The 27,263-nt window shown below is 39.5% G+C and overlaps 1 protein-coding gene across 2 annotated transcripts in view; it reads right to left on the minus strand.

The window, feature by feature from the left end:
• Positions 1 to 331: 331 nt before the first annotated feature.
• poc1b (POC1 centriolar protein B) overlaps positions 332 to 27,263 on the minus strand; it is a 35,269-nt gene continuing 8,337 nt past the window's right edge. For both annotated transcript variants that reach the window (XM_087843336.1, XM_006782323.3), the window contains exons 11-12: positions 1,932 to 2,240; positions 332 to 1,140 (exon numbers count right to left, since the gene is read on the minus strand). In XM_087843336.1, coding sequence (XP_087699462.1) covers positions 985 to 1,140; positions 1,932 to 2,240 — 465 coding nt within the window. In that variant the 3' untranslated portion in view covers positions 332 to 984. The remainder of the gene's footprint in view (positions 1,141 to 1,931; positions 2,241 to 27,263) is intronic.

Genomic DNA, 27,263 nt, shown 5'->3' on the forward strand with positions numbered 1-27,263 from the left:
ATACATTTTAGTAAAGCTGTTAAAGATGTCTTGTGAAATTATACATTAATCCACCAATAGGCCAAATATCCCAGCTTTCCACTAACAATTGAATGCACCATGCATTTGAGGACTTGTTGCGCTAAGACAGTAAAGAATCAGCACAAATGTATCATCCATAGAAACATAAGTGCACCTACATTTCATGATGAAAACAAGGAACAATTAAAAAAAAAAGTATGCATGGGAAGCATTTTTGAAAGTGAAACAATCAGTTTCTTTGACACATTTAAAATGTGCATCTAAACATTTATAGACTTTTATTTGCCTATGGAAAACAGTTTAACACATATCCCAACTGCCGGATATTGGAGTGGAGATTTAACTCAAAATTGAGCACATCATGTTATATTTTGGTCATCTCAGTTTTTATTTTTGACCACTTTGAGGTTCTCTCAGTACAAGGCTGTCTCCTTTTGTCTGGATACAGTAAGTAATAACCAATTAGTGCAACAGGGTGTACTATTGATAAATATTAAATTTATATTACATGTATTTTAGGAAAAATGCACACAGCTTGGGGTTTAAAATGGCATGGCATAGCATTTACAAAACAGATGTTATTCTTGAAGCAGTGAACTGCTAAAACACCTGAAAATGAACAGGTAAACACACACAGGCAGCGGTCATATAGCAGACAAGCACTTTTTTTTTTTTTTTTTTAAATACATATATATATAGCTGCAGCTCTTCTGTGCAGCTGGATGTCTTTAAGAGGTACCGAAAGGCATGGAAAAACTATGTTGGTAGTGGTACTACACACGTACAAGCACGCAGTCAGACACAAACTCACTGCAACCACTGATCGAATCCTGATTGACCCATTGACCCACCATGGAGGGCATTTAAATTGACACACACATCCACATCTGGTAGTCTGGGGGTTTAGCAGAACAACACACTTCATGTCTTTGTGCTGCTGTCTGAGACGAGGCAGAGTTGTCCTCAAGTGGAATGAACAGGAGATTCACTCTCTTCACTCTCTGTCCTCCGCCTCGTTCTAGATGCTCGCAGGTCTTTCAGAATCTGAGACTGATGGCTTAGACACTCCTTCAACTTGTCCTCAGTCAGGGTGAGACGCTCTTCCAGCACTGAAACAGTCTGCATGAGGTGAAGCGGTGGGGGTGGGAAAGCATGATAATTACAGAGAAGTCAGAGAATAATTATACATGTAGAAACTAAGCAGAGCAAAGTTCAGTCTGAAATCAATCCTTTCCCAATGTAGAAAAAAACAAAACAAAACAAAAAAAAAAACAAACCCAAAAGTAAATGAGAAATCGTCATGGCTTTCAAATTATCATCATTATTATTATTATTCATTTTGGCCTTGATGCATGAGATAGTCGAGATAGTAGAGAAGGCAGAAGTGATTTAAAATTAAATATTTATATTACAAAGATTATTTGATAGTTCATTAAGTGTCATTTGTTTCTGGGAATCAAAAAATGCACCAATTATTTCTTATAGATGATAATGTCTGTGAAACAAAGTACATACAGCAGCACATTTTTTATTTCTGGAGACAATTTTCTCATAAAACTGCAGAACTGAAAATATGTTCAATTTTTTTCTTCTCTGTCCGCAAATGTCATAAAACGTAAAATGAGGAAATGTCTCTGTTCATCTAATGGTGACACTTCTCAAACAGACAAAGAAGTGGGCAGCTAAATCAAATATTCTCACTCCACCGTTTGCTTTTCTTTACCTTTTATTAGACTTGTGCAAGTGGAAGTTCTCAATGTCTTTTTGCTTCTTCAGTAAGAACAGAACATAGTAAACAACCTGATGCTGTGCTTAAACACTTCAGAGGGAAAAAATTGTCCTCCTTCAATGTTTTTCCACTGCTGTCGATATTGTGAGTTGACACATATAAGCTTTGCCTGATAACTGACCTGCGTGAGAATATCCAGCTGTTGAACAATGTGCCGCAGGGTAGAGCTCACACTCGATGGATGACCAGAGAGAACTTCCAGTGGGTGTGTCTGCGCCATCTCTACTTCTTCCTCTCGTCTTCCTTTTCCTTCTTTTCTGTTAGCCCTCGTTTCATTCTCAGCAGTCGATTCTGCCCTACTTGCACTTCCACCCTCGATCCATCCGTCCAGTCTTGAATTGGCAACATGACATGCTGGCAAACCGTTATAGTGGTGACTGTTAGCAGCAGCAGACTGCATGGGTGTCAAGCGGGGCCAACTGTTTAAGAGCTGGAGATGAAAGCAGGAGAAAACGCAAACTGTGTGGATATTGTTCTGTTCCAAATGCACTGTATCACACGAGAAACCCATATTAAATCAAATCACTCATTGTGACTCTCTGACATTTAATTCAGAACAGACCACTGAAAACAAAGAACTCTTAAAAAATACAAGGTGTTTCCAAGTGCTTGCTTCAGCATCCTGCTGGAAAAGCAAAGGAGTCAGAAAGAACTAGAAAACAGCAGAAGAAACATCTGAATGACGTTAAATGTCAAACTTTTAAACGAATTAAAGTTTCAGTTTGCAGTGAAATGACTGATTAAGTCACTTTTATTTTTAAGTCTGACATGTAAGCTGAAATCTACCTGATAAAAAAAATAAAATAAAAATAGGTTCAGGCTGAAATGAAAGTCTTGAAGAATAAAGGCTGGGCCTCCTGGAACTAATTTCATGTGGGAAATTAATTTTTATCACTCAATCCTCATAGTAAGAATAAAGTTCAACCAGACAAACGTTTGTGGTACAAGGGATGGTTTAACATTAATTATAGTGGGCCTTATCTGAGATGTATCTGCGCACACAAAGAATACTATAAATCATGTCAGAATTACATTCTCTCCCATTATTTGACATCATACACAACGTGCCAAAAGGAGTGCTCTTTCAAGCAAATTAACATTTGTTCTTCGTTAGTCTTGGCAGTCAATGGAGCAGCTTTTGCGCCCCTTATTTTTGTCTTTTCCAAACACTGTTGGTACCTGGCATCTTCTTAATGACGCTGAACTCATGGCAAAAATCGACTGGAATATGAATTGAAGTATTGGATGTTACCAAAGTATCAACTGGAGTTTAATTGTAACTACTTTTTGAACTTAAAGTTGATTATAAACAACTATACTAATAGTTTACCATGTTTGAAATATACATGTATCAAACAGTGACAGAAAGAATACATCAGAGGCTTTCATGATCCTGGATGATATGCAATCATAATACATAACACTATGCAGAGATGGCCAACATGCTTCCTATCTCACTGTTCTGTCAGTGAAGTAGGCCTTGAGCCTGTTGCAACTTGGCAGACTGAAGCAGGTGGATGACTCACACTACTGGATTACTGACTGAAAGGCAGACTTTGTGACCGCCTGACTACCTTGCTAGCTAAAGACAAGTTCATAGGCTGTTTGCACTGAAGAGCTACAGATACAGAGCAAAGCAGAAAAAAAAACTATTTTGTTTTTAATGCGACCTTTGATTTTGTATGTAATGTTTTTTTTTTCCTTTCACAAGAAGAACATAAGGGAAAGTGAACAATGAGAGAGAGGGGGGGAGGGGGTTCATTGTATTCAGTGTAATCAGAGTCAGAGACAGTGCATTCATTACATTCATTCATTACATTAGTCTTTTAACACAGTAGCTATACAGCAGAAAAATATCTATTCTAAAGAACCAATCATTGCTCAAGGACAACTATCCTAACTTTTAGGAGGTCGGGATTCAAACGAGCATGTTTTAGTTTTCAAAATAAAGTGAAATAATTCCACAAACACATTTAATAAACTTTTGCTTAAAAACCACCAAAGCTCCGTAACCTCTTTCCAAACATTACTGTAATTCTGCAGATCACATGCCTTAAGGGGCTAGCACTGACATTTAGTAACATCAAGTGATGGCAGGCAAAATAGCCTGAAGTGAAGTGGGCAGGTCCCTAGTTACAAAATTCAGACGCAAACAACTGAAGCAAATACCAATTAAAATGAAGGATTATGTTAATTTGCCTCGTAACAATGAACCATCAGTGACCTGGGGCAAGCGAATTGTTTCTTGTTTGGATGATTATTCCATTATTTTTCAATAAATCAACTAATTTTAAATAAAATGTCCATACCTCAATCCATATTCTGAATCACTTATCTAGTTCAAGGTCACAGGGGGAATGAAGCCTATCCTACAAGTCATAAAGAAGAGGCTGATGTTACACCGTCAACAAGTTGCCAGTCTAACACAGGGCTTTAAAAAACAAACAAACAAACAACACACACACACACACACACACAAAAAAAACCCCCCAATAGTTAAAGTTAAGTTCACTCCACAACTAAAACTACAGCAGTGGCATCTTAAAACTGTTTGGTCTTGACAACCAACAGCTTTGGCTAAATAAATATATGAACTGATTTGTTGTTGGTCCAAACAATTATTTTGTAGAATGGTTATTGCTTAGCCAATCACATTATAATAAAAGAAAAACAATAATCCAGACAAAATGATGAGAAGTTAAGTTGTACTCAATAATAATGTGATGCATGGGTTGCACCAAAGAGAACAAAAGGAGGGGGACGGGGAAGGCAAGGGGATAAATGAGAGATGTTTTAGGAAGATCAAGACAGGCAGGAAGAGGAGGGTTAAGAGGAGGAGGAGGATGTCACACATTCCTAGCCTAATGCATGGAGCAATCGATTCCGGCTTACTTCCTGCATACTGTCCTCACTTCAAAGAGAGTATGGGGGACGCAGGAGAGGGTGGAGGGAAGAGAGGAAGAATATACCAGGATGTGTAAAGAAAGAGAGGGTGGGTCAGGATCGACTGCTGGGTGGAGGTGAATATAGCTGTCAGTGTGTGGATGGTGAGTCTCGTGGAATCTTGAACACCTTTTCACTCCTCGTTGATACATCTTGTCAACATCTGCTCAGCTCATTTACAGTTAACATCCCTCCACCCCCTCACCCACCAAGCAATTTGGATACAATTAACATATAACAGGCAAGGCACTCCTGTGTCAGTCAACACACACACACACACACACACACACACACACACACACACACACACACACGCACACGCACACACAGGAAATTGCTTCTAACTATAATTTGTTAGAAGCATGTTAAAATGTGGTGCACGGCATTATCAGGTATATAAAAGATATACAAAATCACAGAAACATGGATTGTTTAATGTAGAGGGGTCAGTGGAGCTAAAAACTCACAGTTTACAATAAGGATAATTTCAGAGATTAAATTGTGTCTATTACGCTTTATGGAATGTCAGAGGTCAGTCATGGCAGGAATGTTGCAACAGTTGTGTTTTTTGTTTGATAGGAGTAGCTGGTTGGGTTTGGTTGGTCGAGCCAAGCAGAGCAGGGGAAAAACTAGACACTATGATAATGAGGTGGCAGACTGTGTGAGCTGAGTGTGCTCAAGTGTCGATAGGAAGGCAAGAATATCAACACAGCTTGTACTCAAAGTACATGTGCTTGTCCAATCTATGAAGTGCTTCCTAATTTGGCCACAGTTTACTCCACAAGTAATGAGATGCAATATAAAAGACACAAATGTGAGTGTCTAATGGCAAACCAGCACTATTAAATGCTAATCACTGATTATTCAACGATATTGTTGATAACTTGACTGCAGCAGATTTACTTAAAAAGGGAAGTTCATTAGAACCACAATGCACGTTAAAATGCTAACGGCGGCTGTGATGTTATTGATCAAAAGGATCCCCAGGAGAAAACAGATCACAAATAGCCTCACCTCCGCTTCTAAATCAAATCACAGATGTCTGATCAAAAACATCATTTCCATGAGCACCAGAATTAGCTGCGCTCTCTATTGTTGGCAGGAAACCTCGGGCATTGTGACCCTTGTATAACAAGCCATTTGATCTTAATTGGAGGGCTTCTCTGATGTTCCTGCCCTTACCACTTGTGAAGCCACAAGCGCATCTTCAAAACCTGCCTGATGTTTATTAATTAACATGGAAAATCCTCCTTATGAAGTAGGTAGGCAAAGGGTTCTCCAAAGCGGCACTGTAATTGTTTTACCAATATTCAATCCACCAGACAGTTTCATAATAGCTGGAAAAGCACTAACTAACCTCTTCGTCATTAAGGCTCACCACTGCATCGTCATCTGACAGATGCAGGCATTTACACCTGCTGTTAAGGCGCAAGAAGCCGCTGCGTTATTCTCCTAAACGATACGTGTCACCACTCAGATAATATCGCAGCAAACGCACGGATAAGGAGGAGAAGACAAAACCAGAAACCAAGACACTGAAAACATGAGTTTTTTGGAAAGAACTTTGGAAAAAAAAGTTCTTTCCAAAGAACCCTCTGTGTCGGTCTCTAAGATGGTGGTAAAAACTGGCATAATCTTACACTCGTGTCTTCAATCCAGGTATGACAGGGGTTGCCGCAAAAATCCCCCCCCAAAAAACCAAGGAGGCGCACAACTGGCTGACGTGCCACAAAGATTGTGTCTCATGACACATGGATGTGAAAATAGTCAGGCAAGGCCAGCAATGGACAAGCATAAAAACAACGTTAGGATCCCGTTCAAGGCTCCATCCTTCAAATTTGCCAAGCATGACACATTCACTGGCATTAGTGCGCCTAACATCAGTGGCTGAATTTGTTGCACACGGATCAAGTTTTAGAAGAGTTTCAACATCATCTGCATCTCTAAGTAAGTAAGTAAGTAAAAGTTTATTTATATAGCACCTTTCAAGATAAAAATCACAAAGTGCTTCACATAAGCTAAAACCTAAAAATAAAAATCAACCAAAAGCAAGTTTAAAAAGATGAGTTTTTAGCTGTTTTTTAAAAGCGACCACTGAGTCCACAGATCTCAGGCTCAAAGGGAGAGAGTTCCACCATCTGGGGGCCACAGTTCCAAAAGCTTTGTCGCCTTTTGTTTTCAGCCTCGTGTGTTGGACAGCAAGCAAGCCCTGGTCACATGACCTCAGGGACCTGTTGGGAATGTATGGATGTAAAAGTTCACTTATATATGTTGGTGCTTGTCCATGCAGAGCCCTGAAAGTCAAGGTCAAAACCTTAAACTGGATTCTGAATTTAACGGGGAGCCAGTGCAGCTGAATCAGCAGGGGTGTGACATGGGAAAACTTGGAGGATTTGGTCAGAAGCTTTGCAGCAGCGTTCTGAACAACTTGCAGATGCTCCAAAGAGGCTTTACATAAACAAGTAAACAAAGAATTACAATAGTCCAGACGAGATGAAACAAATGCATGAATGACAATTTCTAATTCAGAGCGCAATACAATGGGACTCAGCTTAGCAATGTTTCTCAAGTGATAAAAAGAGGAGCGAACCAAAGATTTTACATGGGCATCCAAAGTCAGAGCTGAGTCAATACTAACACCAAGGCTCCTGATAGACGGCTTTGCAAATGTAGCAAGTGGACCCAAGTTTTCCATAACACTAGATACAAAATGTTTTAGGAGCACAAACAAGAACTTCAGTCTTCTCCTCATTTAGTTGAAGAATGTTTCCAGCCATCCAACATCTAATGGAGTCTATGCACTTATGCAAAATCTGTAGCTTGGAAACATCATGGGGCTTAAAGGAGATCTATAACTGAATATCATCTGCATAGCAGTGATACGAAATGTCTCTCTCATTAGTTTACGACTGCTGTTTTGCATGTACACACTCTCGTACTATATATAGCATAACATGTGAAGTTGGGTTTTAAACTGACTGTACATTTGTAGTTATTAAAGCTTTTATCGCCAAGCTGAGAAATTTTAGGAAAATTGTAGACAATGGGAAAAAGTTAAACTATACACAAAGCTTTTTGTCAGCCTTTACAAATCTCAAAGAAAAAAATAGTCTTACTACGTGACATTCCACAGAGTACATCAGTACCCATCATGTAACATTGGCACTCCTTTCCTGTATCACACAGTTTATGCACCACCGATATTTTTCCTGTAATGGGAAGGGAGCATTCTCTAGTCACAGGATGCCATGTAATGCAGTTAATAAAGCAGACTCCATGGCAGGAGGAAATCCTTAACCCCCCTCTTACCATCCTCCACCCTGGTTTCACTTTTTTCACTTTCACACACAAGCAAATGTTTTGCCTCTGGATGCATTATAGGTGGCACGTACGCACATGTAGGCCAGCAACTGTTACCAACTCACGAATATACAGTCACTGTCCAGAGGTCTTCCCTTGACTATTAACGTTCCTGAAATCCTTGAAATGCAGTGGAGTTGGCACATTGCTATGTATAATCAGAATCCTGATTATGGTTTGATATACTCAAGACAGCTAAAAACAACACTATATATTGGGACCAAAGCCAAAACAAATATACACCTTTTATTGTAGAATGATAAATGTTAATTGTGGTACAAATCCATGATTCAATGGACCGACTCCATTTAAACGAAGAGGCGTTGTTTATTTTATCTTTTATTTTTTTGTGTCAGATTGCTGCTGGCCTGAATGTGGCCTTAGCCCTGTGTGAAAATCTCATCTTCTTCATTTAAATGAGGCCAGCACATTGACACAGTGAATGCCAAGGATTCTTAGCTTTTTCAATAATGACATGAACAATTTCACACGCAAAATAACTCAGTGAAAGGGTGCTGAACTAGCTAATCAAATATGTGGAATTACTACAATTTTGGTTGTTCTGTAATGTGAAGGCTATATGACTCCAAGACAACTGTGAAACCTCTTTCCAGTGATTTGGTTTCTAACAAGTCAGACTAACAATAGTTATTGCATCAGATTTAGTACTGATTGCTGAAAGTGACATGAAATTATTGATTTTTTCCCCCCCTCACAAAAAAGAAAACCACTTTTTTAGAGACGACAAAAAACAGCCAGTCCTTTTCCCCTCTGCCCCTAACATTTAACCTGGCAGGTCATCTGAAGCCTCCATTTCATGTTGGCCCTGCCAAGACACCACAGCAGACGACTCATTGTCCTTTCATCTCTGTCACCCCTAACTGTCATCTGACAAGGTGCTCTATACCACACCCACAAAACGAAATTGTGCCTCCTCAAACAAAATTAATAAAAAAAACAAACAAAAAAACCCACAACAGTTAAGTACGTTCACATCCACCTATGAACACACAGTGACGTGTCAAAAAACACACAGAGAAAATAGGCAAAGCACACAGTCACATGAATTAGCACAGATGTTTGTCAAAGGTGTGGCGACACTGATGTTTTTAAAGCACAGATGAGCAGGAAACAAGAGGACGTTCATGTGGCTTTGAGGAAGTGCATATATCCACTTGATTTCTCACCCTCCCCTCTCTCTCTCTCTCGCTCCTCTGTCTGCCTCGAACATCCGCACAGAAGCCACCCACACACAAACAAAAATATCCTGCTTGCCATTAGATGCAGTGTTTTCTGTCCACATCACACACGCATAAATGGAACTGTAAACACCTCAACCACAGCTAATAGAAAAACAGTAGCTTCCTGCCATGTTTCAGTGGCAGATGACCCAGACACACAGAAGCTAAAAGCACTTTAACACACAAAGCGGGGTAATGTGAAGAAAAAAAGGAATAGTTATGCTGTTACAAATGAAAGCATACTCATTCTCAGAAGACCACACACACTGAATAACATGGTTAGACCCATAACACCACGCATAATGCACTAAACAGCAGCTTGAAACCTGCCTCACACCAACACATATCTTAAATAGAAATGTGTGATATACACGGGGAAGTGATTCTTACAAGAAATGCTCCATGTCATAGCTCAAGCATACAGTACAAGAAAAACAAATTTGATATCATCGCTCTCACACACACACATACATTGTGTTATTAAAACTGGTGCTGAAATGAATGTGTGCTGCTTTTAAATAAGGTGTGCAGTCCCTTCAAATGCAGAAGTGAGAAAAAAAGGAAAGAAAAAAATCATCAGTAAGAGAAAAGGAAATAAAGTGAAACACACAAAAAAGGTGAAGAGTTCTGGCTGAATGCTCCTGATAAAGAATGAACAGTTTAAGAGTAACCAGTATAAATAAAATGCTAGACTGGCTGAATTTATGATGTATTATTTATGGAATAGCAGAGTCCTTAATAGAGCTATCAAGATCTTTGAAGCTGCACAGACAGAACTGACATGGAGCAAGCAGTTCTGGGATCAGATTTTTCTCAGAGCTTAATAGAGATCAAAACTGAACAAAAAAGGAGGATGAAAAAAATAAAGGAGGATGAAAGGATCTCAGAAACATGGCACGACATGTGTTGATATTGCTTCACTTCAGCTTACATACTCACAAAACCGTTAATAAGGCAATATTACAAAAACATTGCAACGAAAATGTATTGCAATGCCCACAGTGGACAAGAAAAACAAAAAGAAAAACAGAGTTGAGCTAATTAAGAAAAAAGAAAAAAAAAAAAACTAACCTCACCAGCTCACATATCTCACAAATATTATGCAATCCAAACCTTCTGTCACTTATAAGTTGTGGATAGGGTTTGAGAAGTTTTAGCTTTGTTAAATGTGAAATATGTAGGAGTTGCTTAATGGGTAAAGCACAGCACTCACATGAATAGTGTTTATAGGTTACCACTCATGCTAAAAGTGGATACAGTCGTATCAGAGGACTTTTCATGAAAGCCTCTACCAAAAAAGGTTGTTCAGTGTTCATTAAATATGGTCAAGCACTTGCAGCGTAGGTGTGGAAACAGGCTTTGCACATCATGAAGCAGATGTTTTTTTTAAAACCACAGCAGCTTTGTCACCTGATGTCTTCATTTTTAAGGGTAATGAGTCACAGAGTAAAGCCCTCATTATCATTATCATTAACATTAATCGTGTGGTTCGAACATAAATAACTAATTACTTGATGAATGGACTAAAAACCCTTGACTGGCTTTATTAAAGATGTGTCACAGCAGCAACTCAGAGACAACCTGCAATTTTGTGTTTCAGTGGCAGTGGTTACATGTAATCCTTTGTCTGGAGATTGAAAGAGACAGACAGTTACTGTAGGACAGTCTGACCAGGTCATTGAAGGATGAGCACAGCCAGATCCCATAAAAATGACCTCCAGCAGCCCACTGGTGTCAATGTTCCTGAACAAGCAGTAAGAACATGAGGGTGGTCTGAGGACCCAACATCCTCTAGTGGGCTCTGTCCTCAATGCGGAGCACCATTAAGGGTGACTGGCATTTGCCACAGATTACCAGAGTTGATATGTCTACCATTTGCGCACTGTGCTTTTTACAGATGTGAAAGGGCCTGAAGAAGCCATGGCCACGTCACTGCTAGCTCCTTCCTGTGTGGTTCCTGTATGAATTTACAGTCACCATAATGTTCTTCTTGGCTTCTCCAGACCCTTTCACATCTGTTACATCTGCTCAGGGTGAACCTGCTATCATCAGTGAAAAACAAAGTGCGCCAGTAGTAGGTTTTGATGGTGGGTCAGTGATGGTCTGGGAAAGCATATCCATACAGCGATGCTAAGACCTCTACAGGCTAGGCAATGGCACCCTGCCTGACATTAGGGTTCAGGATGAAATCTTTGGACCCACTGTGGGACCCATTATGAGACTCAAGGCAGGCAGTTCCTGGAGGATGAATGAACTCATTCCACTGACTAACCCTGACCTATATCAAATACACACCTCTTGGACTGATCCCTGACTGTCTGGACATGGAACATCACCTCTCTGGTGGGGAAGGAACTTGGGCTAGTGTGTGATTGAGAGATACGAACTAGATATAGTCAATCTTACCTCAATGCGCAGGTTGGGTAATGGGACCAGTGTCCTGGACAGAGGCTAGACTCTGTTCCAGTCTGGAGTTGCCCTCAGTAAGAGGCTGCGAGCAGGGGTGAGTATTATATCACCTCGGTTTGCCTCCTGTAAAAAGCCACGTTTGAAGCTGAACCTGAGTGGTATTCTGTTACTAGATTTCTATGCAAACACTTTGTCCATAACAAACACCATGTTTGAATATAAGGATCTCCATAATCGCACGTGGCACGAGGACACCCTAGGTTGTAGGATGATGATCAGTTTTGTAATTGTATCTTTGGATCTGTGGTTATATGTTCTTGACACTTGGGTGACAAGAGGAGCTATGCTGTCAACTGATCACCAAGTGGTGGGGATTTTGATCAGGTGGCATGATGGAGGATGCCAGACAGCCCTGGCACACCAAAATGTATTGTGACGGTGCGCTACAAAGCTCAGCCAATCTATATCTCCCCTCTCCTGTGGTCATGAGCTCTGGGTAGTGACTGAAAGAATGAAATCACAACTACAAACAAATGAGCTTTCTCCAAAGAGTAGCTGGCATCTCCCTTAAAGATAAGGTGAGGAGCTCAGCATCTGAGAGGGGCTCAGAGTAGAGTCACTACTCCTCTACATCAAAAGGAGCTGGCTGACGTGGTTCAGGCATTTCATAAAAGCGACTCCTGGATGAGTTTTATCAGGCATGTCCCACTGGGGAAGACCCACGACACGCTGTAGAGATGACATCTCTGGCTGGCCTGATAATGCCTTGGTGTTTCCTTGGACAAGCTGGACGAGGTGGCTGGGGAAAGGGAGGTCTGTGTCTTTGGTTAGGCTACAACACCTGTAGTACTTGCCTCAGATAGGCAGAAGGATGGATGGACGGACGGAAGGATCTAGACAGTTTTGGTCATTGGTCATATTAGCTGTGGAACTTTAAACCATTAGTGACGCCATAGAATCATGCTGAAAGAAGCTGGTACTTATTCAGAGGCTGCCCATGAGCTGAAGCAATCCAAGTACTCTGACCTGGCAGCTGAGTGCAGGTAGGCCGGCTGTAATGCTGTAGTATTCCCAGTGGAACTGGGGTGTCGGGCTTTGTCAGCTTCTCAACTTAAAATCTACTCCACTTCACAGAGTAACCAAGGAACTGGTGGAGGAAGCAGGAAAAGCTAGTTTCTGGTTGTGTTTAAAGAGATGTGGGGGCCAAAAAACCCCTAAGGCAGCAACAAGGGGTGCCAGGAAAAGATCCTGGTCATCACTCTACCACCAGGAGATGTACTGAGGTTAAAGCAAATCGTAATCAACTGGTGGTCCTTAGCTGATGACCCAATCAAGGCCCTATAGGTGTTTACCATGGCTCCCCCAGGGTAGTCCTGTCAAAGAGCACCGTTGGAGGTGCATCAGGTAGAAATGTCAGGCAGGTGTGACACCATCTTGTGTGTTGATCTGTTTGTATTTTGTATCTAGATATAAACAGCGATGTACCCAAATTTTGTCCTGTAATTAAAGGTTTTTTTTGTTTTAATTGGTCTCATCTAATCAAAGTACACTGTTGAAGAGGTTTTGTGATTTGTTCTGAAGAAAATTTGAAATGCTAAGCCATGCTGTTCTATTTGGAGAGTAGCAGCTTTCTCCTGGATTTTTTTCACCTGGATTTTCCTGCAGTTTCTACAAGCAATGTATGGTCTGACCTTGGGGTGAATTTCACACGACTGTATACAGTTGGTTATTTAATGAATGTATTTCAAAGATGAATGTATTCACCTGTCAAAGGAAAGAAATTCTTGTCATGTAACTGGTGTATGTGTGTGCTTGTCTGTGTCCATATTCTTGTCACTCATGTACCAGTAATACAAGGGTGGCATGCTGTGGCGGAAATAGACAAGCACGAGTGGCAGCCTGGCCACAATGCATGTGAGCAGGAAGCTATTAACATGGCATTACAAGACAACCAAGGGGCAGGAAATTAAATTTTGCTGCCTCTGAGAAGGTCATGTCCAAGCCCTCCCTTACTGTGGATAACTGATTATTAGTTAGTTTTCTATCCACAGCTGTTCTACCTCTATGTGTTTTTATGCATTCCTTTGAACATTCCAAGTTCCCTACATTTTTAATAAAATACCTATTCATCCTCAAGTTTTGAGTATAAAACACAACTCTCACTCTGTTTATGGTCTGTATTAAAACGTTTCTACAAATTGAACAGTTAGCAAGCAGATAGTGTTAGTGTTACAGGTGTTACAGTGTAAATAATTTCACTTTCTAGTTAATAGAGGTTTAAAAAATGTGGAAAGGAAAAAAAATATATAAGTGTAACATTAAATAGAACCACACTGCCCTAAAAACTGCTGGTCGACTGGGCCTAATGGTTTCCCTGATGAAAACCCTTCCTACTGAGTAAATAATGTTTAACATGAATCTTGTTAATCATTAATGCCGAACACCATTTGGTTCCTGCCACGACTTTCTTCACACTAAGATAAGCCGACAAAGTCAACATGTCCTCCACTCAACTGAATTATGACGGCAACAACAGAAGGGCACTAAAGGTTTTACACCAAACAGTGTTGATTTTAATCTACTGAGTCAAGGTCATAACAACATAAAAAACACTGGGTCTGCTTTGGTTTTGCTCTTGTGGAGACGACCTCCAATTTATGCTGTGATAAAGGCAGGCAGGAACATGTTTTCTTGACATGGCTGTAATTCACTCTCAAATGCCCACACAGTAAACATGAATCTGAAATGAGCAGGACTCGCGCACCATTTGTGATGCTTTCAAAATTGAGGCATCAATGGACAGAATCATAAATGATCACACCCATGCAAATACACCCATACACCATTTCAGTTCTTGTCTTCATGCCAGCAGTTGTTGTTGCTGTCGGATATGAAGGCACTTTTTCACTTAATAAGTCCGTTTTTTTGTAATGGCTGAATAAGCTCACCCATTACATAACACCTCTAAACATGGTTGAGAGAATTTTTGTCAGTCCATGCATTGCCACTTATCTGGCTCCAGGTTGTATGATGAACAAACTAGTCAGAGACTAAATATCAAATTAAGAGACAGACTGATAGCTATAATACCAAAAAAAAAAAAAAAAAAAACCCTCCAAAATTGACAAGGCAAGACAACAATTTTAAGAAATAGAGTCACAGAGTTTAAATATATTAGTTGTATGAGCCCAAGCTTTCTATGAATCCCAAGGGATTCACCACAATTGAAGCTTTTAGATTACAACTGATGCTCAGTCAGTGGCCTTTCCGAGACCTCAATATTCATCTCTATTAATTCACCAAAGATCAATTAGTAATAAGTCCTTTTTTTGTTTTCCCTAGCCGTTGCATACTGTTCTCATTTATGTCAATTTGAAAAACAAAATCCTTTTTTGAAACTGCTTCCCCTCAGGAGATTTGAAGTAAGAGCCAACAGCAGTACCCATGGGGAAAAAAATAAAAATAAAAATCACCACTTGGCTTAAGGACACTTCTGGAGGATGTTTACCGTCATGAGGGCCTGAACATGAAACATGGCTCTCTGGGTTCACTTGTAGACAGATTTAATCAATGCTGCACATGGGGATATCGTTAAACAGAGATCTTTTTGCCAAAACCTGAGCTAACAATGCATTGCCGGGCTGAATAGGAGGTACCAACATAACCCGAGGCACACTCATTTAACTAAATCAAATTACAAACCCCCCCCCCCAAAAAAAACAAACAACTATTTACGTCATTGATGTAGATGCCAGGGAACAGGAAAAGTCAGTTTTCTACTTTTGTTTTACTCCCAGTTCCTTACTTTTCATTGGGTCTTGTAGATCCTATGTATGGGGTAGAGGGGGGTGGGGGGGGGGGTTTCTTTCTTTTTTAAACTGGATTTCCTCTTTATACTTCCACTTTTCTCTCTGTTACGTGCCAAATGGCAGAGTCTCTGCTATCTGATTATATTGGTACATCCTGTACAAATATCTGACTAAACAGTGCAGACACTAAAAAGGACCACAAACAGAAATAGTGAGCTCTGTCTGTTTTGACAGTTTCATCGCAGCAGTCAATGGTATCTTGAAAAATGATTCATCACCATCTTAAGTTTTGAGTTTACTCTAAACCGTATATTATTTTAATGCCAAAAATAACATTAGATAAAAATAAAATAACAAATCTAGGAAAACCACTTTGCAAACCAATCTAAAAACTTTCCATCCTGATGACATACACCTGCAGCTTTCATTTAAATGGCTTTGAATAGGTATACATCACAGCAAAGGTTCCTAAGAAGGACTCTTGTTAGAGAGGAAATTAGCCTTTCACTGAGAAGTTTAGAAACATAACCTAACCAGAGGATTGCCTTTGGTTTCTTTCCCACCAAAGTCTCAAGAGGAGACTTTTGGTAGGAAGTGCTTTCACAGTGAGGAAGTGAATGAGCGTCATTGTGGCTTTGCGCAGGATTAGCCCATTTTAAAGCCCCTTAGTAAGATTTAACCACATTATTCACATTTTAATGGCCATTCCCACCCACACATACACATGCCGGCTAAAATCAAAAATCCATAGGAATGAAATAAGGGCAGAGGTGTAATGCAAAAGGAGGAAATACCAATGTTCATTGATCTTACTCAAGTGTAAGTATTGTGCAATTGAAATTAGAGCAGTGAAATTATCGAAATGGAGAGGTGTATAAATATTGCAACTACTTTAATCAGAAAGCATAACCATAACAAATGCCGAGTAAACACCAGAGCAATCATGAGTGAGGATATATGGAAGCCAAAATAGTTGAGCGCAAATAAGGTCCTTGGTTAAACTGAATGACCTTCTACAATGGCAGACACCCTCCCCACATGCAGATGGCCTTTCCACAGAAATTCAAAGGATGTGACGTTCATGCTCTTGGCTCTCTTCTGCTCCCTTACAGTAATCCATTAACAGTCACAAATGACGGCTGACGGCACAACAGAGATTCCACTCAAGAGTAAAAAGGACAAATCTTAAACTGAATGTGGCTTCAAATAATACTGACAATAAAGTGTATTGTACTGGCAACAAAAAAATAAATAAAACAACAAAAATTTCATTAAAAATGCATCATGTTGAAAAACAGTTATTTAAAAACCCCGACTTTAAGAAGTATAAAGCTCTGAGTTTATTTGTACATCCCTGCTACATGGAACAGCTGCTGAACAGAAAAAAAGATCCTGCCCATTACCAGTAATGCAACTGATTACAGTTGCTTCAGTTACAATCACAGATGACAAAGCACAGGACAGTATTCAACAAGGCTATGCAAAGACTTGACATTCACCTGAAGTGCTGCTATACTTCACTGAAGCAGCAGTGTTAGGTGAGAATATAAAATTTAATGGTGCTGTGAAAATAAAAGCTAACGTCATCTAATATAGCTCAAAATATTGGGCTTGCTTATTGAAATGTCAACAATAATTTACATACAGCTCTAACACTATCTACCCCCTCCAAAATGCCAACCTGTGGGAAACACTGATAGCAGGTGGCTAAATGAATGACAAGAAAGGCCAGCTGATTGTGCTGGAGAGGTCCTCAAAGAGGAAGCAGCTAGTGCTTCCATCAATGTGGAGCAACAGAGGGAGCACTCAAAGAAGGTGGTAGAGCTAGACTGTTTGACTGACTGCTGCAGCAGCAGGGGGTTAGAGGCCGTGCTGTGCCTCTGCCCTTAACGGTACAGGCAGGAGGGAGCAGAGCACTTCCCCCAGGCACCGGCAGCCACAGGTGGGCTTTGTGGTTTGTCTTCATGAGCCCTGTAGCACCCAGCTGCCTGTCAACCCTCTATCAAAGAGACAAACAACAAGCAGGCCTTTTCTGTCCACACATGTGTCCATGTATTAGTCAGTGTGTGCATCTTCACAGCAGTCTTTCTTTAAAGATTAAAATTAGCTTCAGTTTTTAGGTAGATGCTCAATTTTTTGAAAGTGCACCAGAAGATCAGCAGCTTTAAGACAACAAACCAGGATTTGAAAAGGTGGAGGAGGGACACATTAAGGTGAACACAGTAAGCAAATAGTGTATGTGTAAATTTGCCGTACATCTTCAGCTGTCTTTTCAGGCTAAAGTCCTTTGTAGACATATTTAGGCTGCTTTTTGGCTCACACAAAAGCTACATGTTCCATACTGTTTCACTATTCATGTACAGTATATGGACTTATACAGGATCCTGTTCTAACCCTAACCCAATATGCTATACAAACATTAGCTATCTCATACAGCCATTCAGCTAACACAACGTTTAATAGGGAAAATGATTTTTGATTGTTTTAGAATAGAATAGAATAGAATAGAATAGAATAGAATAGCCTTTATTGTCATTGTACAAAGTACAACGGAATTGGAGTGCCACTCCCTTGGTGCAAAATGCAATAATAAATATAAATGTAAAATATAAAAAGTACAATAAAACAACCAAAGTACTCAGACAATAATAAGTATGATATATACAGGATAGCAGCATAATATAATGATAGTATGAATAGCAGCATAATGTAGTGACAATGGCAATTATGGTATAGTTAAGCAGGCTCAATTGTTTTGTGCTTATTTACTACGGTGATAGCTCTGGGAAAGAAGCTATCCCTGAATCTGTTTGTCCTGGTTTTATGTGACCTGTACCGTCGGCCTGACGGTAATAGTTCAAACAGTTGGTTACTGGGGTGAGAGTAGTCCTTAATGATATTGCCAGCTCTGCTGAGGTATCGAGAGTTTGCAATGGCCTCCAGACTGGGCAGAGAGCAGCCAGTGATCTTCTGGGCTGTGTTGATGACCCTCTGCAGTACTTTCCTACTTTTACTAAAGTACTAAAACATTCAAGGTTTTTATTATTTAAAACAAGTTTAACAAAAAATAATCAGACACCCTGTGACCTAAAATAAATGAATACTCACTTCCTGGAAAATATTAAACTTCAGATCCCAGTTCAAATAAAACTTCCTCCTCTTTACAAAATTTAATCTGATTAATTTGTCTGTAGTTTTTTTAATGAAGCTCTGTCTGCCAGCTGGTAAGCCTGCATTCTATGTGTTTTAAAAGGTTGCCAAAGCACAGATTAGTAACTTGGTAGTGTTCCCAAAGCTGATTAAATTCAACAGCAAACATACTGCCTATTTTCCTAAGTAGAACATCGATTCCGATTCCTCCAGCTACTCCAGACAAACTGAATGATATAAAACTCAAAACTTCACAAGAAGTGAGCTATGTATTAATTTCTCAAAAGCAGGAGCAATATCACAATTGTGTAGACAAATGTATAGGTGTGCTCCGAGTCGAACAGACCTTAATGTGGGTGGAGGAGGTGGGTGAGCAATAAGAATGTGCTTCTTGAATTTCTGAAGATGTGACAGGATTTGTTGGCAGCAGACATGCTTATTTAGTAACCCCAATGACATTCCTGGGTTCACCCAACTCCTCTTAACATCAAAGCCAGGTTTTTATGTAGGCGTTCAGTCTAAATACCAGAGCGGATGGTTACATCAGATTCTGTGTGTATTGCTAAAATGTCTCGTCCACTTCTGCCTTTAAGGCCAGAACAAAAGGTTCTCAGGGTTAGCCTGGTTCTCTGCAAATTTAAGCCTTGGCAATTTCTAAATCACTATTTGATGAGAAATTAATCATTTGACCATTTAAAGTGTGAATTTGAGTGTGTGAGTAAGAAAAACAATGTAATTTTTTTTATTTTAGGAGGTACCAGTTATTCTGCCAGAAGGTACGCAAATGTAGGGCTTCATTCATTGCAGAGGAGTTAAATGACTCCAGAGGTAGGAACGGTAGGGACAAGGAAAAATTGTAGACAGTTGATCCTTTCTTATGATTTTATTGTACCACCTCCACATGGGTCAAATGTTAATGTCAAACTAGCCAAACCTTTCAGCCCACTCTCTCCTGCGAAAGGTGATTGTGGAGACCATCAAGTGTTTCCTCCTGTGCAATCCCAAACACCAAAGCTATTGTGTTCTGCAGTGAGTGGTAGGAACAAAGGAAACATGGTGTATTGCCAAGTTTAAAAAAAAAATAATAAAAAAAAATCAAAGTGCATCAGGCAACGAAAAGCAAGAGAGATATTTTCAGAGAAGAAAAGGACAGGAGCAACGAATGAACTGATTTCTGAACTGCTGAGAGTGAAACCAAACGTGCCACAATTTCTCCATCCGTACAGTTTGTCCAGTCTAACTACTTAAAGCAGTTACTACAGTAAGAAGCCTGGATACCTTTACACAAATAACTCACAGCTATACCAGATAGTTTAACTTTGTAGTTTTGACTGAAGCAAAACCACAAAATCATTTTTCAAAAACAGTTAATCTTCTAACTGTAGATTAACAGACTTTATTCACAACCCCATCAATCCAACTACCCACGCTGCAGCCACTGTAACCAGGCAGCAGTACTGACACCATAATTACTATCATTGCAACTGTGGTGCTGCTCAAAGATGGAGCGCACAAGTCACCAGATGTGTCTATACCGCATAAGTTTACCTGGTGCTGATGGTAGTTAACAAGCCTTAGAACATAAAACACACAACCCTACACGAATTCAAGAAAATCTGTAAAGCATTTTGTTTTTGAGGAGACTTCTTGTCAATTGGCTTCACATGAGCTTTTCCAAACATAGCTCCTGATGTGTGTCACAAGATGTTCTTGACAAGGGTCCTGGATGTCAGTTTAGACTGGGGCCTTTGAAGTGGTGCAGCATTGGGACTTTCTAAGAATAACTAACTGTGGAGAAAAAATAAATGGGCAACTTCCCTTCATTAGGCTCACTTATGAGTCCATATATAGCTGGTCACAAGGGGACTTGCAGCCAAAAAGGTGGCATGTGGACAAAGTAAGGACATCTATGCTTTTGCTCAAATTAAACAGTTTTATAGACTCTTTTTAATACAGCATTTGTTCATAGATTATGAATTCTATGACACTGGAAGGATAAATTTGAGGATGTTATAAAAGCACTCTGAAAACCAGTTTTAAATTACTGCTATAAAAATGTGGAAACCATGACGCCATGAGTAATTTTAGATCCCAATTTTGTTGAATAACACACACTAAATATAAATTATAGTTTGGATGTGCCTGCTGTTATGTCACAGAACCTGATTTCAACTATAAGACCACCTCACCACCTTACTATCCCAAGAGATTTTAATTTCTTCTCTCCCTTGTATTACTGAATCTCAGCAACAACAAAATCCCTGAAATATCACAGAAGACAACAAAGTTGTCCCATTAATTTTGAACTTCTGAAAAAGGGTGGGCACTTTAAGAATTATAACAATGTTTGGACAAACAGTTTATGCAAACTTTTTGTAAAACCCCTTGAAATGATGCCCCAAAATCTGCACTTTAATCGCATATTGATTGTTTAATTTGGAATCTGCTGGAGCACAGAGAAAAACCAAAAACATTGGTACTGTGTCCCATAATTACACAAGAGACTATAATTTCAACAAGCAGCTCAGCAAGCAGTTAATTTAACATCTGTGTTATAGCTGAGAACATCAAACACTGGAATCTGAAAACACCAAAATGGATGAAAAGCCAAGTAAAAAAATATGAGAAAACTAAGCAACATTTTCTAAGATGCTTCATAGCATCACTTAAACTTCAGCAGTTACATATTGCTTGCATGTAATCATGACACATATCCCACTATATATCCTTTTACATCTTAGAAAGTTAGAAACCCTGGAGCACTGAATGCTAAAAGCATTCTACTGCTACACACAATTCACACAACTATTACAACTGCCATTTCAAAAGCTACAACTCTCACAGAAACAGCCTAAGCAGATGGATGTCCACGAGAAAGATTTGATTGAACTGCCTTGCCACATAAATGCCTGCTAATCAGCTTTAGCTCTTAAGCTAATACCAAAAAGACTGCAAAGCACCTGTGGGAAAGGCATTCGCCATTCAGAACAATCTCACAGCTAATTGCTCATAGTCTCGTTGTAAAACAATGCAACCTCTCAGACTATAGTGGCGACCTAACCTTTCCTATGTTCCCACACATACTGTGCGCTAAGCCTCCACAAAATACTTAAGCGTCTTTAACCAAAATCCCTACGTCTAAACTGTGGCAAACAATTAAAGAAAAATAATAAGATAAATAATACAGTAAAACACACAATTCAACAATATCACTAATAATCACTCTAAAGAAACCCCACAGTCACAGCTTTTAGCACAAAAGCTTCATTATGTTTCCGTGCTGTTTGGGTTTAAATTTGATTAAGACATGACTTTCTCAAAGGATCAAACAGGTATCCCCCCAAAGTCTGGATACAAAGAGCCAAACAATCATGTGCAACGTGACTGCTGCGAGTGAAAAACTTTGTAGCCAAACGTGACCGGAACGGACGGCAGCAAAAGTTGAGTTAGAATCATCCTGATTACTGGACAAATCCCTGAACCATTTGTCTCTCTGAGGTTTTTATGCAAGTAAAGTCTAATCCATTTCCATTTTTTAAACATGTTTTCTGAGTGAATTCTGGAATCAGTGCTTGTTTTCCTATAAACACCCACTATTTTGCACTGTAGTGTGCATGATTAAAGACGTTCTACCTCACATTATTTGATTAGACAGAAGTGGGGAAAATAAATGTAAATGTATAATGTGCGTGAAGATGACTTAAGAGGAAACTGGACTTATGCAACAGATGTGAATGCTCAATATATGAAATGTCCATGGACGACTGAGAAAAAAACCCAACATATGTAGAACAGTTGTACATGGAATAGTGTATAACAGCAGTATTAAGATCTGAGATTAGGTCTGGAAAAGAAAGAGGAAGAGAAGGGTTACATCAAACAATAAAAGCCCATTATTGGCATCAGGGCAACTGTGGTCAGAGTAGGGGGATCCACTTATCCCTCTCCTGGGAGCAGAGAGATGAATGACTTCCTCACAGGTGGACTATGAGCTTAACAGGAGGGGGGTAGCAGTGAGAGATGGTGGGCTTTAACCTGGGAGTGACGAGGTATTGGGTTACAGCTGCACCTCCGGAGAGAAACCGTGACCAGTGGCTTTCTCATCTCGCAGGAAATGGATTTATTTTCTGAGCCCTTTCCATTAATCCTCCCTTGCAGACATATGCATGGGTGTGCAAACAATTGCACAAGGGTTCGCACATACAGAGTAATGCGCATACACACCCATGTGTGAATAAAAGACTGGCGCACAGCCACTTTTACAAACATGTCATTCCAAGTTTTAGAACATTTCTGAAGAACTAGTGACGTTTGTTTGGAATCACTACATTTCCACTGCAGGGATCAAGTTCCAGGTGAATTATTTTTTCCACCAAAAAGTCCCGAACTGAAAGTCCTTATGTGTAGGGCTGATTTTGAGTCGTGAAGTAGCCAGCTTACAACATTTTAGTCATTTCTGCAATAGCTGGTGAAAACCAGTTTACTTACTGAGGTATACTGAATAATTGTCAGTTATTTTTTATAAACACGGGATTCAAACTTGGGATGTCATATCAATGTATGTGTGTAAGAGAGACAGAGAGAAAGTTATAGTAGTAGAGTGAGCAACTAAGTGATCTAAGAGGATGAGGCATTAATGAAAACAGAAAGGTAAATAAGAAAATGTTCTACTGGTATATTTTATAAACCACCCTAGAAGGTACATTTGCTTTGAGACTGTTGTAAACAAAATCGGGCTTCACAAAAACACACCATACTGATTCAGTTAGAGCATTATATTGGGTTTTATCTAAGCAGCCAGTGCCTAACACATTTAAAACTCAATTTCTTAGTCCATTCAAAGCACAGTCCTGTTTTAGCTAACCTTGCCCCTAGTCACCCAAGGTCGGCAGGTAGATGCCTCTCAATGGGAAGGAAAAAAAAAAAAGAATATAAAAAACTGTTCAGGAGAAGAAGAAAAAAAAAAATCAATGTCCACTTTTTCTGCAAGCCTAGATGAGTTATACAGAAATAGACTCGGCCAGCAGCAGAGCCATGAGGCGTCTGATCTGCCTACACAGTTCAGCAGGCCACATCCTCTCTGCCTCCACTCAGGGAGAAAATAGCATCAACGTGCAACACAGCCAAACATTAAGGTAGCCTGTTATTTCCACAGACATATGCACAGGTTCTCTTAAATGGGTTAGCTGCAGTTGAGTCCACCACTGTTAGATGAACTTAAATATATTAGATACATTTGTAGCCTGCATTTTCAGTTAAAGCAAATGTGTGAGTGCACATTAGATTCAAGTCAAAGTATATTTCCTTCCTTCTAAAAATCTGAAATTATTAAACTTTAAATCAATTTTAAATCAAAATACCGATACAATAATCACCTACAACATTAAAACTACCCACTTGATACATCTAGTGAAAAAACATTTTTCACTAGTCTGTGCATCAGCACATTGGTAGTGGATTGCTTGTTCCTCGCATTCCAGGGACACCTGACCAGATCAAGTGACAGCTGTATAGATTCCCGTTCATGGCCTTAAGTTTTTGTTAATTTCCCTAAAGCTGTTTTACAATGTCTTGCTGCTGCCATAGACAGTGTGCTGATCAAAGCAATACCAGTGTCAAGGAAAACCCACATGAATGCCTGGACCCAAGGTTTCCCAGCAAAACACTGCACTGCAATAAAATATATTCAACAAACTGTGAATGAATCCTTCCTTATTTAGAATTAGCAAGTTTGGAATTATTAAAAAACAAACAAAATATAAACATAAAGCCTAATAAAAAGTGTAATTAAAGTGCAACTAATGTTTCATGTTGTGTTTTCTTCTCCCTTCTGGCCAGATTCTCATTGGAAGGATGACATCATTATCAAATTTGTCCTTCTTTGTCTCATCCAAGTTCTATTTTTATCTCTCACCTTAGCCTCCATTTAATTCTCACAACAAGCAGGAAAATAAAATGCAACATCTTTGCCTTTCAGGTGTCCTGGTAATACTTGTAATAGACCTCACAGTCTATTCTTAGCTTACTGCAAGGACCGACTGTCAGCACGTTCCTACCAGTGGCACCTGAGGATACTGCTGTAACCTTCAGAGAGCATTCAGAGAACAGGGAGTTAGTCAAACGTGAAGAACTGGTTGAGGTAGGTGGCAGAAAATAAGACGTTTCAAATGACAAAAATGAAAGTTCAGAAATAGTTGTATTGTCCTTGTGGAAAAATGACAATTATAGAATTACAGCTAATTTAATAATAGCAATTTGTACTACATGGATTCTACACAAAATCACCCTTGAAAACGATTTTACTGAGAGCAGATATAAACTAGCATTTTACAGATGTTGCCATTGGAAGTAACAGGTTTGTGCAGGGAGTCATCTTTTTAAAAATGGATCTATATCAAGAAGGTAGTTGTGCTGTATTGGTATCATACCTTCATCGTACAAATTCATCTTGAACAAAATTAGCCTCTAAATGAAAAAAAATAAAGGAAAACTTTTGGAGAAACAGTGCACAACCGTGTTATGAGTTGTTTCATAGTTTGTCCACCAGAGGGCACTCTGCAATGTTCGTGTTGGCAAAAGGTTAAGAAAGCCACAAACAAAACAACCAGCTGATCCAAACAGTGTTGGCAAGTCACTGCCGTATGCGTCAACCCAGCGGTTACATTTCTTTGGAGGTGAACCTCAGGTTACGTAGAAGACAACGGTGTAGGGTACAACAGAGTTCCGGTTATAGTGCAAGTTACAAAATGGCCTGTATTTGTATAGCGCTTTACTAGTCCCTAAGGACACATCCAGTCACCCACCCATTCACACACACATTCACACACTGGTGATGGCAGCTACATTGTAGCCACAGCCACTACATTGTAGCACTGACAGAGGCGAGGCTGCCGGACACTGGCGCGACCGGGCCCTCTGACCACCTTCTAAGCAGGCAACGGGTCAAGTGTCTTGCCCAAGGACACAACGATCGAAAATCGGAGCCGGGGTTCAAACCGGCAACCTTCCGATTACAAGGCCCAACTCTTGAGCCACGATCGCCCCCAATGTACAATGTAGATCTGACACAGAAGTGACAAAATCCAATCAGAAGGACACCTTACTTAATTCAGAAATAAATGATCTAAGAAAAACCTTTTGCCCTGGTAAGAATCTGAAAAGTCAGTGCCTCAAAAAACAAAGAGAAACTGTCAATAAAATAAACCTAAAGTAAGTCTAAATACCAAGTAATTGATAATGTCCCAAGCAATATCTAACAATGAAATATCTTATGCAATTAGTAAGGCAGATATCAAACTTACTCACTAAACTCCAATGACACATACTGCAACTAAATGACCCATCCAATCAATGAAAAGCACACAGAGCTGAAAATTATCTGATGTAAGAGTACAAAGAGTATATATTTTTAAAAAAGAAGAAAAAAAAAAAGAATGTTGATTTCTTTATTGGAGGCAAAGTGTCAAAAAAGGTTCACGTTGTAAGAGTAAAGTGTTAATGTCTCCTCCTCTTCTTGGGAGCTGTACATGCTCAGCCACATAGACAGTGATTCACATAGTGCCACACTATCTGTCAAACTGCTCATGTTGGAAAACAACTGTTTGACAAACAGCAGTAAACTGATCATTACAAGTAGACAGGTTTTAGAGAACGTCAAGTTAAAGCGTGAGCAGACCGTTTACACAGTGGCCTTTTTGACAAAAGCATGTAAATGCTATCCATAATTGTGGCTATGCAACATATTTAATCTAAGAAACAGAGAAGCAACACCATTTTTATACACAGCAATCAAGAGTTACAAAAAAAAATGTTTCTTTGTTTGGACACCACAAAGTGCTTCCTGTAAGTCGGTGTTGCGCAAGGTTGAGATTAAAGGCAAGCAGAAAAAGGAAAGAGGGAGGAGGGAAAGAGGAGAGGAGGGGAAAAGGACAGATGTGAACCTGAAGAGAGAATCTTGTGAATCAGTAATAAGGCTTGCCCTTCTCTTGTATTTTTGATGAGGAGGATCAAGTTTTGGGACACTTACATGCAAGCATCGGATAGACTGGAAGCGCCATGGGGAGTCTCGCAGCATTATGTGACGTGTACAGTGTCTGAAGAAGGGGTTCTGCTGTGACTGCATGGAGTCGTCATATGCTCAGGAAGCCTTAAGTAATATTTCACTTGCACAGACTGTGCTCCACTCTGTGAGCTGCATTAGGGAGACTGCTGCCCATATTTGGCCTCTCAAGGCTAAATATGTGACTCCTTAATTTTATGACTATTAATGGTTTACTGACTAGAAGACAGAACAGCATTTAAAAACAAAACATAAAAATTAATAAATAAAATAAATAAAAATTAATAAACACATAAAACAGGTCAGTATACAATTTTAAATCTTTTTAGCTCATCTCTTAAGAGGAATACTCCTGTATACATTATGTATTTAAAAACACTGGACAATATACTTGACCGTTTTACTCAACCAAAACAGATAATAACAGAAGGCCATCTAATTTATTTTAAACACAGTGCTAGTTTACATATGAATAGTGCTTT

Source organism: Neolamprologus brichardi, chromosome 7 (genome assembly GCF_056152115.1).
Source record: "Neolamprologus brichardi isolate AB-2024 chromosome 7, ASM5615211v1, whole genome shotgun sequence".
NCBI classification, from domain to species: domain Eukaryota; kingdom Metazoa; phylum Chordata; class Actinopteri; order Cichliformes; family Cichlidae; genus Neolamprologus; species Neolamprologus brichardi.